We start from the raw sequence: 15152 nt of genomic DNA, 5'->3' as shown, positions 1-15152 counted from the left end.
AAACGGTTGACGTATGGGCGAGGAGGAGTGGGGGCATCTTAGAGCCACCTTGTCCTGGGCTCGGTCACTCCTCCCAAAACGCCTTCGTTATACATGGAGGTCTCAGATCCCATGCTGGATGCGTGAATAGCCAGAAGCAGTTGCGCCAGCCCTCCTTTATTCTTTATTTCCGCTTTTCTCGCTATTGTCGTTTCAGTACGTGATCTGGAAGGAGTGTGGGCGGTCCTTGAGAAATTACAGGATCACAAGCTGAGAACTAAAGTTCAGTGCCATTCAGTTCCTGGAGGACAGTGGCGGGCAGGGTGTCATCAAGTCGCATGTAGCTGAAGTTACAGCATTGCAACCCTTAATCCATGTGTTCTTGGAAGTGGACGCGGTAGGCTTTTTGCCTTCTCAGCTGTGTGGTGATCCCGCTTTCAACAGCTTAGCTTTAATCAGAGCAGCATTTTGCTTTCTGTAGAGGTGCTACTAAAATACAATTGTGAAGATAATTCCTAACTGGTTGGGGCTTTTTGTTTCTTTGTTTTTGAACCAAACCACCGGGGACCCTAGAATATAGTACTAGATCTTTGCTTTGTGGTTTGGGGTACGGGGGGAGATCGTCCATTTCCTGATTCTCCACAGCTGTAACTCTTTCTAAACTAATATTTCATCCCTGGAGCCTGGAACTCCAGCTAACCTGCGGGCAGATGATGTGAAGAGTGATGCGGCTTGGCAGGCTCACTGCAGAACATTCCAAGGCCAATTTTGTTTTTACTTAATGCTATATGAAAATGAGTATATGGTTCTATGAAATGAGATATGTGGCTTTATGAAAACAGTCATAAGTTTGCATGGTTTATAGCATATTTTGGGTAGGCGTGGTCTTAGGCAGTTCATGCATTTTCTAGAATGTAGGGAAAAGACTTTGGCATGTTGGCATTCTGAATCTGGTCTTCATTTAAAATAATAAACTTCTATATGAATGAAGAGAGAGCTGTCACCACCTGAAATAAGTCAGTCACATAGTTTAAACTGCTAACTGCAGAATGTTCTTTTAAACCATCTGGCATGGGATGTCTTTGTCTTCATTTAAAGACACTTCCAACTTTAAAAATCTACAAATCACCCCCTAAAAAAAATCTTTTGTTTCTTGTAGAAGAAGGTAGCCTAAGTTATTTCCTGGTTGTTGTTTTTTTTTCAATGAGTAATAAGAAGGCATCAATCAAAAGCATCAATATTCATCAGGAAGAATGTTGCTGCAAATGTCGGCCTCCTTCAAATGAGAGAGAACTTTCATGACTAACACTTTGTGTTTAATATCAGGAATAAGTATGCCCAGAGGTTAAACATTCATGTCTTAGCAGTGTTAGAACCTCTGAAATAAGGCAGAATCAGACAGAGGGAGTGTTGTGGGAGCTTATTCCCCTCAAGTTAACTTTCTGTTCTTTTAAAGGACGATTATGTATTCAGGACAAGAGTAAATACTGTATTGCCTTGAGAGTGACTTTCCAATGAGGAATGCAGAACGCACTGTTATCACAGAGCAGCCTCCTTATCCCTAAGTCAGAGGATACTAAATGCTAAGTAATCTGGTAAACACACAGTTTGTGTTTCCATAATCTTTCTTTGTGTAAGTGACATTCATCATTTGACTTCTCAGGAACACAGAGGGTCTCAGCCTCTGAAAAAGCCTACTGAACAGAGGGACATTCAGGGGTTTTCCTGGTTTCTGAGCCTCACAGCAGACCAGGGCCAAGATCAGCATGCCGCAGGATGTCATTAATGGCCTGCCTGGCGGGCCGGGTGGCCATGCCGGCCCACGCAGCGCCCTCCCCTGCAGAGCTCCGGGAAGCAGCCTGGACGTGGCTTACACCCTTTGTTTCCTCCTGTAGGAGGGAAGGTGGACCCCGGTGAGAAGTCGAGGCCTCTTCCCTCTCTGTCAGGCCACCCCTTCCACTGCCAGGCTTCATGTGGAGCAGTGCCACGTGGGCCTCGGTGTGGGCAGTAGGGCCACGTCCTGGCTGAGCTGATGTAAGGGCTGATGGGAAACCTCCCTTCCCCGGTCTGATTCCCCAGCTGGTGATAAATACTGAGGGCCCTGTGGCTCCCCCATCCAGAGTGTGAGGGCCGGGGGGTGTCAGAAAGCTCTGGTGGACATAAATGCCTGCAGCGTGCAGGATCTGAGTGTGTGTTTCTCATTTTTATGTAATCTTTTGGAAAGTTGTCTGTCTTTCATCCAGCAAGGATATCTTGAAACATCTGCTTTTGTCCTTGGGTAAAAGTCAGGAATCTGACTCCCTTGGGAATTTCTTTTCTTTTTGTGACAGCTTAGACTTTTGGTTGCAGAAAAAGCCTGCTCTTCATCTCCCGAAAATATATTTCAAGGGCTGGCTTCCATAAAAAGCAGAGAGAATGGCCTGTCATTTCAAGAAGATAGGGCCAAAGGCTAGAAACTCCCCTTGAACAAAGCCAGTGTTTGCACTGCGGGGAGAGGGGGGCGGGAGAAGGGCTGCATTAGAAAGGAAGCACTAGTCCTAACTGGTCTGGCTCAGTGGATAGACCCTCGGTCTGAGGACTGAAGGGTCCCGGGTTCGATTCTGGTCAAGGGCATGTACCTTGATTGCGGGCACATCCTCAGTGGGAGGTGTGCAGGAGGCAGCTGATCGATGTTTCTCTCTTATCGATGTTTCTAGCTCTCTATCCCTCTCCCTTCCTCTCTCTAAAGTCAATAAAAATATTTTTTTTAAAAAAGTAAGCTCCAACATAAAGCAGAGTTTAAAAAGAGGAGAACTTCTGATAACAGAAGTGTTTTATAACCATGTAGTTTCAGCAGTGTGTGACTATCTGTGCCTGGTTCCCCCATCCCCCCCCCTCCACCCCCAGGAAGGCATGTCAGGTAGGCATGGACACCTCCACAGTGCCAGGAGGATGTTGTCACGGGCCAGGACAGCCACCACGCTCACCTTGTTCTGGAAACCAGCCGCCTGGTGCTAACCTGACCCAGCCACAGATCACGGGCACTGAGAGCGTTCCTGACCCAGCCAGTGAGCCAGGGCCTGTGTGTCATGTCATGTGCTGTTTATCTGATTGGCCAAGCAAAGGACTACACCATCTTCTTTCATTTTTTATTTAATTTCTCTCCATTTCTTTATTGGAAATGCAAGTGGTGAGATTCACATGGAGAAAGACCTTTAAAATGAGATGGTTTCTGCCTTGGCTGGTGTTCTCAGTGGTTAGAGCATCCTCCTGGGCAGTGAAAGGGTTGCAGGTTCAATTTCCGGTCAAGGGAAGGTACCTGGGTTGCAGGTTCGATCCCCAGCCCTAGTTGGGGCTTGTGCATGATCCTCTCACATCGGTGTTCTGCTCTCTCTCTCTCTCTCTCTCAATCAATGGAAAAAATATACTAGGGTGAGGATTCAATAAACAAACAAATGCGATGGTTTCCTGACTAGAAATTCTGACAGCCTTCCCCTCACACGCATGAGTTTGAGAGGAAAAATGATGCTTGGAGTTTTGCATTTGGTGGCATAAACATATCTCCCAACAATTATGTAATGTTTTAACTCTTTTCAGAAACCACCCTGAGAATAGCATTTAGAGGTCTCTGAGAGTAGAAGATCAAGTTTGCACGTTCTGTTAGGTTAGATGGATGTAACAAACCGCGTTTCTCTGCTCTTGGTAAGGTGGCGTTGAGGAGGCTGTTTTCATAACATGGCCCCTCGGACTGGAGCACAAAACAGGGAAACTGCTGTGTGCATGCGCCCACACTCCTTGCTTTCAGCCTTCCCGAAAAGGTAGAGCAATTGTTCCTAATTGAGTCCAGTTGTTTCTTGTTGAGTCTGTTTTCATTAATGCCGGTGATTATATTGTGTTCTTTCATTCAGGGGTCCAGGAGGTGGGCTGCAAGTGAAGGCTCCCCTGTGAGTTGGGGGGGCGCTCAGGGAGTGAGTGCGCTGGTCATTTGTGTGCAGGCAGCAAGGACCATGTGTTCTTCATTACCGCGTGAGCGTGGGCCCTGCTGCGCTGGACCTCTGGCTGAATCTAGGGATTTATTATTTTTTTTAAAGAAAGCTGGGGAAATTTATTCTTCTCCTTCATGTTTTCCGTGTCCACATCATCTTTGAAAGCAAACGCAGAATTCACATTTTCACATTAAGGACCCACAGTGAAATACTTTACCAAATTGTGAACTAATGTAAAATGTTCATCCAATGTTCTCTTGCCTCATTTTCAGCCATTCCCATCCTGCAAACCTCGTGTCCGGTGCCTCTGGACAGCCTCTAACTTTTTTAAAAGATTCTTTCCCGTGTTAACATGAGTTTGCATGAGACTTCAGCCCAGAGCGGAGCCTGGAACACCTGGGCCCAGGTGTGTGCAGAGAAGCGGCACCTCAGTGAGGATGCCGTGTCCAGTCCGAGTCTGCGTTTCAGCCCCTGATGCGTTTTTAGTCAGCATAGGAGCAAAGTAAGGATCGCTGACTCACACCTGGAAGAGGGCCGGCACATAGGAAAGGGTAAAGTAATAACTAAAATGAAGAACTAGAAAGCAATCAAGTTTTCAGATGCTCATTCACAAATAGGATATAGATTTGAATTTGAAAAAGTATTCTAGAAAGACCTAATTCTATATCCTGAACCACCGAAAGTATGGCCATATCTGGACAGGTCAGTTTCCTAAAATTCCCCAAGTAATACCCCAGCTTCGACTTGCTCCTCAAACCTTGTCAGCCACTACACCTAGCACTAGCATATGGAGGCGAAGTGATCACTGTAAAATTAAGAGACGATTCCTGGAAATGCATCTTCCAGAATAATTTACAGATCACCTGACTTTTTATGTAATCTTCAAGAGGATTTCTAGTGTGTTATGGCCTATTTTTTGTTTGTTTGTTTGTTCCCAAAAAATTGTTACCTTGATCCCAAAAGCAGGCGCATTAAAATCCAGTTTGAAAATCATAGCGGTGAGTCATTTATACAGAAACATTTGCTCTAGAATATCTGGACCAACCCAGGCAGCAGCCCTAAGCTAGCAGTCACTTGCTCTTTGCTTTGTAAGTCACTTACAGACCTGATTTTCACATGTACATGTCAACCTTCCTGGTGTGGTAGAAGCATTTCCTAAATAAAAACATGGTTTGCTGCATTGAATTCTTGACAAGACAAAGGTTTAGTAGGCTAAGTGCCCCGACTAAACCCTGCCTGGTCTGTTCGAACATAGTCTGGAATTATCTTTCTCTTGCACATCACAGTCACTGATAAATAAACATTTCTCTAAGTCTTTACGACCAGAATGTAAGTCAGCACTTTGTGTTGGACGTGTGCCGAGCCCTGAGTTGGGCTAATCCTGGTCAGAGCGGATGTGCCTGACGTCCCGGCGTTGTTACCTGGACAGATAGGGTTGAACACCTCCCGTGGACAGAAAGATGGGAATGTCTTTCTTTAAAACAAACAAGCTAAAATTGTTCTTGGAGACTCTGGAGGAGAACTAGAAATGCGAGACAGACGTTTATTGGGAAGTCTCCCAGTGTGGAACCCGTGCATCTGTGTGGAGGCCGTGCCTCATCAGACATGACTGGCGGTCAGCGTGGGACCCTTGTGCGCGTTTAGCTGACGGTATGTGGAGCGAGGGAGGCCTGTCACAGCAGACCTGCAGGGACAGTGAAGCCCTGTGACACCAGCCGTCCAAGGGCGCGAGCTTCGCCCTGTCTTCCTGCTGCTGCCCAGGGGGCTTGTCTTCCTTCCACATCTCCCAGCTCCACTCTTTCCTGCTCTCTTCCTCCTCTTTTGCGATTGCTTTTTCTATGCAAAAATGTGATATTGCTTCATCTGCATGTTAGGCTATCAGTTTACAAACACATTTTTGTTCCTTTCCCCCAGCAGCCGGGGAAGGAGTCAGTCATTTCACAACCAGGACACAGGGGCCTTGTGCGATACCCAGGCCCAGTGCAGACCCACCGGGTGGGCTCAAACCTCGGCCCCTTGCTTGTGAATGCCCATTGGTCTGTAAAGTGAGCACTTTAAGGGAAAGGCAGGCTTTAAACTCTAAAGTGCAGCATAAACAAAGCAGCAAACATCTCTGCCCCTGGAGCCCCTGCCCGTGTGCGGTGGAGACAGCGGAGCAGACAAGGAAGTGGGCAGGTTTGGGGACACAGGCAGATTCAGAGGCTGGAGTTTGTTGTCAGGGCTCAGTCCCGCTCAGTCATCCCGTTTTCACTCCAAACACTCAGAAGCATCTTTAGACTTTTCTCTTCTGAAAACGAGGAGAGGGTTAAAATGAAATGTGATCCTTCTTCGTCTGCAGCTAGCAGGATATGGACCCTTTCCTTTTCTTCTTACGTGTTTTTTTTTAAAGTGCTTTATTAATCACAGATGTCTCAAATTTACAGTCTGGGACTAGAAGGCGATTTCTCTTCTCCCAGCAGTTTTAGGGGAGGGAGGGAGGGAGGGAGAGAGAGAGAGAGAGAGGGAGAGAGGGAGAGAGGGAGAGAGAGAGAGAGAGGGAGAGAGAGAGAGTTCACGTGGTGGCATTCTTTCCTGTGTGGGGCTGAGGGTCAGGGCTCAGCTTTGCCCTCCTTTCTTTAGCTTTTTCATTATTTTAAGGAGAAATCTAGCATGGACTTTGTGTGAACTCTGACTTCAGTCAAGAAGCCGTCTTCTTGGGGTTGTTTTCCCCTCAAAATAAGGCAAGATCTATTTTAATTGATCTTTCTCTCTCGGGGCTTCAGGCAGATCACCAGTGACTTTCTCGTACACACTTGAGCATTTTTTAAAATGACTTAAATGTTCTGATCTATCTCTTTATGCTGATGTTTCTTTTGTCCCCTTAATAAGGGACAAGTTGTTTTTTTTTTTAATTAGAAACAGAATAAAGTAATTCAGTAGGTTGTTTCATTCATCCTTCATCTAAAAATGATTTTGAGTATGTCTGAGCATGCTAGGCTCAGCAGTTGAGCATCAACACATGAACCAGGAGGTCACGGTTCGATTCCTGGTCAGGGTACATACCTGGGTTGCAGGCTCGATTCCCAATAGGGGACGTGCAGGAGTCGGCCGATCTATGATTCTCTCTCATCATTGATGTTTCTCTCTCTTCCTCTCTCTGAAATCAATGAAAATACAATTTTTAAAAATAAATAAAAATGGAGAAAAATTCCCTTCTTGGTTTATCTTTGTTGCCAGCCTTTTTCTAAGTCATAAATATTCCAATAGAGTGAAGTAATGTCACGCAAGTGATTTGGCGAAGAGCAGCTCAGGCAGATCCCCGCCGTTCCCTTGCAGAACATCGGTCTGCAGCTCTCCGAGCGTGGCCTGGGCGCTCTGCCCTTCCTGGTCCAGGGCACTCCATGGAGGCCACGGCCATGTTTAGTGCTCGACCTGCCAGATGAGGGGGAGATCTCCTTTGAACCTGCTTTGCAAAGTGCAAAGGACCAAATCCTATGCGCCTGAGCCCACAGAGAGAAGCGAGGGCATGACGTCTCTAATTTCTTTTTCTTTTGAACCAATTTGTACAACTACCAGCTCCTTTCCCAAGTAAGGCTAGAATGCCTAGCATCATCCACCTAAAGCCAGACCTGCTCAGCAATGCAGTGCTCACTGCAAACACTCAGAAGCATCTTTAGCCTTTCCCGTTCAGAAAGCGAGGAGAGGGTTAAAATGAAACGCGATCCTTCTTTGTCTGCAGCTGGCAGGATATGGACCCTTTTCCTTTCCTTCTTATGTGGGTCCCCAAACTGTTACTGCAGGTCCTTCTCTCCTACCAGTGATGCCCGCTGGGTCTGGACCTTCAGGCTGAGGCCCTGCCCTCACTGCTCACCCCGTCCAAGAGCTCTCTTACTTTTCTGTAACCCTGCCAGTTTGGGTGGACGAGGAGACTGTGAGGATTCCTGGTAGTCATCCTCTTTCCTCTTAGGATTCATATTGTCTGCTGCATTGCTCCCATGCCAGTCCCCCCCAGTCCTCATTTTTAGGCACAAAAATACATGTGAAGTTCATTTGTTCACATAGGTGGTGTTCCCCATTACTTCTGATGTCTGAGTATCTGCTTATGAGTGTAAAGACCGGGAGTGTACTATATGGGCCTCGGTTCTTCGCCTGCCTTCTCTGGTTCATAAAGCACACAGCAGCTCTCCATCAGTGACACCTCACCCCATCCCGGCCTGTCCAGGTGTCGCCCCACCTCCACCGGTGCACCACCTTCCTAGGTATTTGTCTTGGGCAGTTACTCAATGGAGGGCATATACATTGAAGAAATGACTGTTCTGAACATATGGATTGTGAGTCAGCTTGGCCGATTTCTTTAGACTGGAGATTTCTGACGTTTCCATTCGGTACTTAATAAGCACCTACTGTGTGCAAGGCCCTAGAAGTACAACAAGTCACAAGATAGATGATCCCTTGCCCTCATGGAGCTTACATTCTCTAGTACATGGGTGTTAGGCCTGACTCCTTCAAAGGCTGGCTTCAGTGCCACCTCCTCCACGGAGCCCTCCATGATCACTCCACCTGGTTCCATTTCTTCTCAACCTCTAACAGGGCTGAGACTCACTTATAGCATGTGTCCATTCTTGCCTGTACAATGGCTGTGTGACTCCAGAAAACACTGTGGTCAGCCCCATGAGGGAAGGAGGTGGGTTTCATTCATCTCTGTCAGGTGGCAAGTAAAGGGCCTGATGTGAGTCAGCTGAAATATGTCACCATGTCTTTCTAATAGTACTTAAAAAAAAAAAAAACTGGTTGAATAAATTATCACCTGGCATGTGGATTATCCAAACCCTCCTCTTCCTCTGGTCCCTCCTGTTCTCACTGGGGGTTCCTGAGGCACGTCTCCTTCCTGTGACCTTTATGAGACCCTGAGAAAGCCCCTCCGCAGTCCTTGCTTCCTGAATGTCAGCTTAATGGTGTCATTCTCCCCGCCTCCTCCAGATGGCACCTGCGGAAAATAAAGCTGATGTGGAAGTGCTTTAGTAACTCATTAAAAATAAATAAAATAAAAACCATGTATGCTTATATATGTTCATACACACACATATACCATACATATGGAGGGGGAAAGGTGATTACTCTTCAGCAGAATGCTATTTGGGTTAGTTCTGAACCAAAGTCGGCCTCTGAGAAGATCTAGATTTTTAAGAATGAGATCTTCCTTGAAATGCCTCCTCTGTTTATGGAAGATTGCACCCTCTGCCATGCAAGGCTTGGGCCAGGGAGGAGTGGGACAGCAATTAGTCGGGGCTCCGCTGTCTAGTCCAGGCGTCTGGAGTTGAGTGGCAACGGCTGTGGACTCTCACGTTAATCACAGGATTGGGAGGAAGTGACTCGCTTACTTTTTAAGTGTATCACATAATGGCCTGCAGGCCACAGAGGTAAATACAGCAAAGGCAGGTGTCTGTCTGGAAGCATTTCTTCAATGGCTTAGTTTCATTTATTGTTGAGACTTCAAACGGTTTCAGAAAATACGCGTAGTGAGTGCTCTTCTTCCTCATTCCATCCCCTGTGGCAGAGCCCGGGTTCGAGGAATCAGGAGAGGGCCGGTGTCCAAGGTCACTGGTTTTCAGTTTTTACGGGAACGCCTCCTACATAATCCATGGGTCTGTTGAGTGTCAGCCGTTACCTACGTTTTTTTTACATCTCCTTTGTTCTCCTGGAAAACCATCCACTCGGGGCTGACTACATTTAATTTTTGAGACCTGATGGGACAGTTCATGTGGACATAGTTTCTGTAAGTGTTTTGGGTATTTGAGGAAGAACTCCTCCTCCTCACATATTTCTTTAAAACATGTGTTGTTTTGTTAATTGTTGCCGGTATTGACTCCAATGTGTGAGGCAACTTGGCTGAGGCTGGGAGCAAAGAAGCACACGCCTGTGTAGTTTCAAAGTCTGGCTGTGAGCAAGGGTGCACGGTGGGCCTCCCAGCACTCCGCCGGCCTGGCCACGCCACTGTTCACCCTGACCCCGCACGTTCCAGAAGCTGCTGTTAGTCAGAGTCCGCCCCGCTCAAATGTACACTCACATACATGCACACGCATGCACACATGTTTATTTACTGAGCTGTACTTTCATTCACTGGAGTGAGTCAGACTAATACATTTATCCAACAGGATTAGTTTTTAATTTCCTTTAAATTCTTTAAACCTTTCTTTCTTGGGTTTTGTTTATCAAGAAAATGGGTGAAAATAACTTAAACATCCTATCCTGCAGTGTCTGTGGCATTCTAAGTGACAATGACATTTTAAAACTGAAAATGATACTGGTTTGGAGACTTGGGATTTTTTGGAGGGGGCAGTACATCTTGAGAAAAACCGTCTCTAGTGTAACTCAAGTGTGTTAAACATTTGAAAAGCGTGTGTGGGGGATGGGCCTTCTCTGTGGCATTTCTATCCGTCGGGTTAGCCACACACTGGACGGTACTGAGGCGCCTTGGTGAATGGCCGGACTTGGACACTGGGAGGATTGGGGCCACACAGTCACGCGTTGTGGTCTCTCTCTGGTCCCTGCAGACTCGCTGTCCGTCTCCAGTAACGATGCCAGCCCGCCTGCCTCCGTGGCTTCCCTTCAGCCCCACATGATGGGGGCCCAGAGCTCCCCAGGCCCCAAGCGCCCAGGCAACACACTGCGCAAGTGGCTGACAAGCCCGGTGCGGCGGCTGAGCAGCGGCAAGGCCGACGGGCACGTGAAGAAGCTGGCGCACAAGCACAAGAAGAGCAGGGAGGTCCGCAAGAGCGCCGACGCTGGCTCGCAGAAGGACTCGGACGACAGCGCGGCCACCCCGCAGGACGAGACCGTGGAGGAGGTCAGTGCCGCTCAGCCCGAGCCGGGCACCCCAGAGCCCTCCAGCACGTTTCTCTCTGGGTTGTAGGCATGGTTGCTGGTCTGACTGTTCTCACTCGGTTCTGTGCTCTGTGGTGCCTAGGAGTGTGGAGGGCCCACTGAACCCCTGTGAACGGACTGCTAGCCTCAGTGGGGACAGGCCTGGGAGGAGCTGCTCCAGGTTAGCAGGGTCAGGACCTGCTTCTGCAACCAATCAGAGGCCCGGGAGCTTCCCTCCCCAGGCAGGGCACCCTGGGCCTGCCCTAGAGCAAGTAGGTGCCCTGCGCCTCAGCTTCTCCCCCTCATTCACCCAGGGCCAAGGCCAGGAGTGCTGGCCAGAGCTGCCCGGTCTCAGCAGCCCCTGAGGCTGGAAAAATGTTCCTCCCCCACCCCCCATATTCACACTTACCTCTCTGTCCTGAGTAATAAACACAATTATTTCCCTGTCATCAAAGATAAATATAGGTAGGTCAGCCAGAAATTTTTTTTCATTTCCTTTTGGGGGGGACTCAGAGGGGTTAATTATACTTTATTCAAAATTCTTTCCTGATCCCCAAGTTGGGCTGGAAGCACGGGTGGTGTCAGTGAGGGGCCTGCAGAGGTTTTAACTAGACCCACCCAGACCCCTCACAGGCTTGGAAAGAAAAGGGCAGAGGGAGAGAAAGGACAAGCTCTGTGTCCTCTAATTTGTTTGTGGAGGTGGGTGTCCTGCTGTTCTCCCCTCCCCGCCCCCGCACACTTTGCTGCAGGCTGTGCTGGAGCGTGTGGTTCATTGCATTCGCATCTTCTAAATCTGTGTCCTCTTATTAGAAATAAACTGAAATGTTTTCCAAAAGTAAGAATAGAGGGATATTAATGGGATAATTCAGATTCTTAAAATGCACCTTGGATTGCATTTTTCTTTACACCATTATTATGTCCATGAATTTTATTCTAGCGAGGTGCCAAAAGGGGAGCGAACGTGGGCCAGAGGACCTGGAGCACCATCAGGGTTAGGGCTCAAACTTTTGAACGTGATTGTTTTTTTCTTCTCGCAGTTGGGATGTATTCAGAGCCTAACAGATACCATTGGCAGTTCCTTCTAAACACACACTCAGTGGCCCTTCTCTCGTCCAAGTTGGCAAGCAGAGTGGTTGGGCTGCAGGAAGGAATGAGAGGTTACCGTCAGGGTTGGGAAGATTGTTCCTCCGTCTGCCATCTGAGCTTCTGTCCAGGATGTAGTTTTCAAGTTAACCCCTTAGGGCTCGTTTCTGTGAACTGGCGTTGACAGTCGGGACCCACAGTGTAATGAGCGAGTGTTCGTTCCATTTCAGAGAGGCCGGAACGAGGGCCTGAGCAGCGGCACGCTCTCCAAGTCCTCCTCCTCGGGCATGCAGAGCTGTGGAGAGGAAGAAGGGGAGGAGGGGGCCGACGCCGTGCCCCTGCCCCCGCCCATGGCCATCCAGCAGCACAGCCTGCTCCAGCCGGACTCGCAGGACGACAAGGTAGGGGTCCAGGCCGCCCGCATGATGGGGCGCCCTCTGTAGCTGCTAAGCTCCAGCCTCATTGCAGAAGATAGGTGACTCCCCGGCCCTGCAAGGGCACCTGGGAAACATTCTGCTTTTCAGGCAGATTCCGCCAGTTTTCATCCCAAAAGCTTTGTGGATGACAAAGTCCAATTAGACTAAGTAGTAGGGCGGCATGTGCTATTTCTCACACACGTGCATTTGTATAAATATGTTCCGTCCATTTTTAATGGTGCTTCAGCAGTTGCCACCTTTAAAGTAAGGTTCGCTTTTTTACTGTCCTGACTGGGGTCCCTGAGAGAGCAGCCACAGGCGCCACGAGCTGTCTGCGCCACCGCCTCCTCGTCCAGCGTTAGACCAGCCTGTTCTCTCTGTTAGGTGTTTTTGCACGGGGTGTTCAGATGAGGTTGTTGCTGTCCAGTTCCTTTCTCCAGCATGCCACAAATCAGGATCACACTGGAGTGTGGGGACAGGTGTCCAAGTTCAGAGCCATGAAACTCCTCCTTGGAGACGTGCGGAGGCACCAAGCCAAGTCCATCTGTTTTTGTGTTTTTTGAGTTCTTACGTGATCAAGAATTATTTTATATACCCCAATTGTAGACCCCAAAATATCAAAAGGAAACCTGATGGCTGGCTTGCGCATCCTCTCACATCCTGGCCCACTGTGCTCCTCCAAATTGTCAGGTGCTGAAAACCGTGCTATGAAGTCATCACTGGTGATTTTTTTTTTTTTGCAATAGCTAAAGTTTTAGGAATAAAACATAACAGTTTTGCCCATTCTTCCCTTTTTTCCTCCCCTGACTCCCTCCTCAGCGCTATCACAATCACTTGCTGAATCACCTGTTTTCTGACAGGGGGAGGGGGGCAGCCAGGGCCAGTGATGAACAGCTGCCCAGCCAGGTCGCACAGGAGCCTTGACCTGAGGCAGACGTTTCTCCAGCCCCTTCTCTGCAGAACTGACCTCCTCCTCCCCTCCTGGCAGTCAGCGCGCAGTCAGGGAGCGGCGGGTCTTGGCTGCAGGATGTAGCTTGGGTTTGAGTCTGGAGTTTGGGGCAGCTGAAGTGCACACCCCGCACTGTTGGGGGTGGGTGGGAGCAGAGATGAAAGAGGACCTCACCCCTCTGCATGGAGCGGACTCATCAGGAAGTGGGGTGCGGCATTTCTCTAACAATCCCTAAGCTGTTTCGTAGTATTCTAAGCTGTACCATTCTTAAAAGCAGAAAACTGAAATGTCTTAAATCTGCATGGTCAGCCAAAAGGGAGGTGCTAGGCCTGGTTAGTTACCAAGTGAGAGTATTTGCTCTCCACTTAAACAGTGGATTGACTGCACGATGATTCTTCTGTTTGCTAAAATGGTTTATTGGTTTTTGTGTTACCTCGTTGGGTATTATCAACAGCAGTTCTTCATTTACAAAAATCTATAGTGATGTTCCCAGAGAGTATATATCTTGTGACTAATATTTTGTTTTGTTCTGTTTTCTCTTTTTGTAAACTTTCATGGCAGCATTATGTTGATTTGTGTTCTGTGTCTGTTTTGGCTCAGTTCCCTTACCTCTCCATTTGAATTTTTTTCCTTGTTTTCTTCACCTCATATTCCAGATTTCATTAGACCAAGCCAACATTTGTTTTGCAAAGTGCATAGCTGAATCCACATATGTAAAAGCCTCGTTGTGAATGTATAAATCCGTACTGTCTGCTGTGAGAAGTGCATCGCTAGGACAGCTAGCTGTGTGTCGCATGCATCTCCGCTGCCCTTAATATGAAGCGAGGCTCATATTACGCCCCTCTCCTAGTTTCCAATCGATGAACAGCGCAAGTAATCTGCAAACACACTGTGTTTGCTAATTACTGAACTTGAATGCAGTAGCCCTTCCCCCAAATTCCTTAAGTGTCACCCCTGTGCACCCTGATTCTCGCCGTACACGGCGCCTGATAGCTTGTGAGGCCACAGATCTTCTGTACCCTGCACTAATGATTGGGGAAGTGGATGGCACAGGAAATGGTGAGCTCGTCCCCCTCCTCCCTGTCTGCTCAGCGTGCCCTGGTTCCTTTTCTTTCTCATTTCCTTCTTTCAACCCCATAGGCACAGTAAAGCCATTTTTAGTATCTTGTTTTGTTTCCTGATTATTTAAGGATTCACTCATTAGACCTTAAGCCTTTCATTCTTCCATTGATCAGAGTCTATATTTTTTTCTCCTTCGCCAATAGCTCAGCCAGCAATTGCAAAAGTTACAGTTAGGATTCTCCCATGCCCAGGCACCTCTCTGAAAAGCGTTACGATGTTACATGGCTGCGGATTGAAAACAGACACAGTCTGCTTTCCACATGTATCCCAGACAGGTTTTATTTAATACTTCATGTCAGAATATTGTAAATTTAGAAGGATGACTTTAAATAAATGCAAACAAAGACAAACTTGTGGTCTTTTTGTCTGGAATTACTTTTAAGAAGAGCTTGAGCTTGCAGGAGGATTTCCTGTCTGTCCAGTGACTAACATGAGGCATCCCCCCTCCCCCCTTTCTTTTTCTTAACTTCTTCCATAGGCCTCTTCTCGGCTCTTAGTCCGCCCCACCAGCTCCGAAACGCCAAGTGCAGCCGAGCTTGTCAGTGCAATTGAGGAACTCGTGAAAAGCAAGATGGTAAGGCTTTCCGAGGAAGAGGCTCGGGGCTCTGCGCGCCGCTGCAGTGCGTGGGCCTGTCACGTGGGCTGCAGAATGTGTCTGTGACTTCTTGCACAGTGGGGCGTGCCCAAGGCCACCCTCACTTCTACCAGCTGCCAGAGTTGGGTCCCCAGGACCATCCTCGGGGTCAGTGGTTCCCTGGAAGGGCTCACAGAACTTAGAAAAGCCACCGTTGCAGA

General features: G+C 48.0%; 1 protein-coding gene across 5 annotated transcripts in view; it reads left to right on the top strand.

The window, feature by feature from the left end:
- The window catches only part of TRIO (trio Rho guanine nucleotide exchange factor), a gene marked incomplete at its 5' end in the record, with an annotated part of 311845 nt that overhangs the window by 262113 nt on the left and 34580 nt on the right, over window positions 1–15152 (top strand). For 3 of the 5 annotated variants that reach the window (XR_013961230.1, XM_080680654.1, XM_080680656.1), the window contains 3 exons: window positions 10478–10770; window positions 12101–12271; window positions 14836–14931. Coding sequence is in view for 4 of the 5 variants with exons in the window: in XM_080680654.1 (XP_080536780.1) it covers window positions 10478–10770; window positions 12101–12271; window positions 14836–14931 (560 nt within the window). Of the gene's footprint in view, window positions 1–10477; window positions 10771–12100; window positions 12272–13796; window positions 14695–14835; window positions 14932–15152 lie in introns of those variants that run through there. The other 2 variants (XM_080680657.1, XM_080680655.1) reach the window with 2 other exon arrangements.

The sequence above is a fragment of the Plecotus auritus genome, assembly GCF_963455305.1.
Source record: "Plecotus auritus genome assembly, chromosome: 7".
NCBI lineage: Eukaryota > Metazoa > Chordata > Mammalia > Chiroptera > Vespertilionidae > Plecotus > Plecotus auritus.
The sequence above is the reverse complement of the archived record's forward strand: the minus strand, read 5'-3'. Positions and strand labels throughout refer to the sequence as shown.